Source organism: Micropterus dolomieu, linkage group LG09 (assembly GCF_021292245.1).
Source record: "Micropterus dolomieu isolate WLL.071019.BEF.003 ecotype Adirondacks linkage group LG09, ASM2129224v1, whole genome shotgun sequence".
In the NCBI taxonomy this organism is placed as follows: domain Eukaryota; kingdom Metazoa; phylum Chordata; class Actinopteri; order Centrarchiformes; family Centrarchidae; genus Micropterus; species Micropterus dolomieu.
Window position 1 is genome coordinate 25,212 of NC_060158.1, and position 614 is coordinate 25,825.

At 31.4% G+C, this 614-nt stretch overlaps 1 gene segment (V, D, J or C); it reads left to right on the forward strand.

Moving 5' to 3' along the window:
• The window catches only part of LOC123976142, a 28,453-nt gene that overhangs the window by 25,098 nt on the left and 2,741 nt on the right, over positions 1-614 (forward strand). Inside the window, 1 exon segment of the V gene segment in view lies at positions 231-264. Coding sequence covers positions 231-264 — 34 coding nt within the window.

Here is a 614-nt window from a genome sequence, read left to right on the forward strand (position 1 = left end):
TTTATCAGAGTATTCATCTGAAATGGTTTAAAATCTTTTTTACATGATTTTGGTTTCATGCTACAAGATATATTTTGTTTCAAAATATCTTCTGCCTAAATTGCCAAAGAACAAATATAGAAATTGAATTTAACATTAATATATCTAACTAACTAAAGTCAGAGAGCCGTGTCTCTCTACAGTGAGAGGTTTTTGTACGGCGGCTCAATGAGTTTGTATCACTGTGGGAAACGTTCGGTGGAGGAACCAGACTGGATGTTGGAAGTAAGTCAAACATTTAACAAACTTTTAAGTTGTTGTTTTTTTCTTTTATATTCAGCATGCCAAAAAACCTTTTGAATTTCCATATTAATGTATAATGTTTAATCGAATATTTTGCACTAGGAAACAAAGTTCCCTTCACCAAAATAACCCTCAACTCATTGCAATGAATATATTATATATTAGCAAAAGGGAAAATGATTTCCATCTTTAATGGTTAAGTTGTATCTTGAGAGGTTGTAGCTTTAGTTCTGCCTGAAAAAGTCTACAGTGAGGGTTTTTTGTAGTGCAGCTCAATGTGTTTTTTTCACTGTGGTTGACTTTTATTGATATTTTAAATTCAGCTTTTGAAT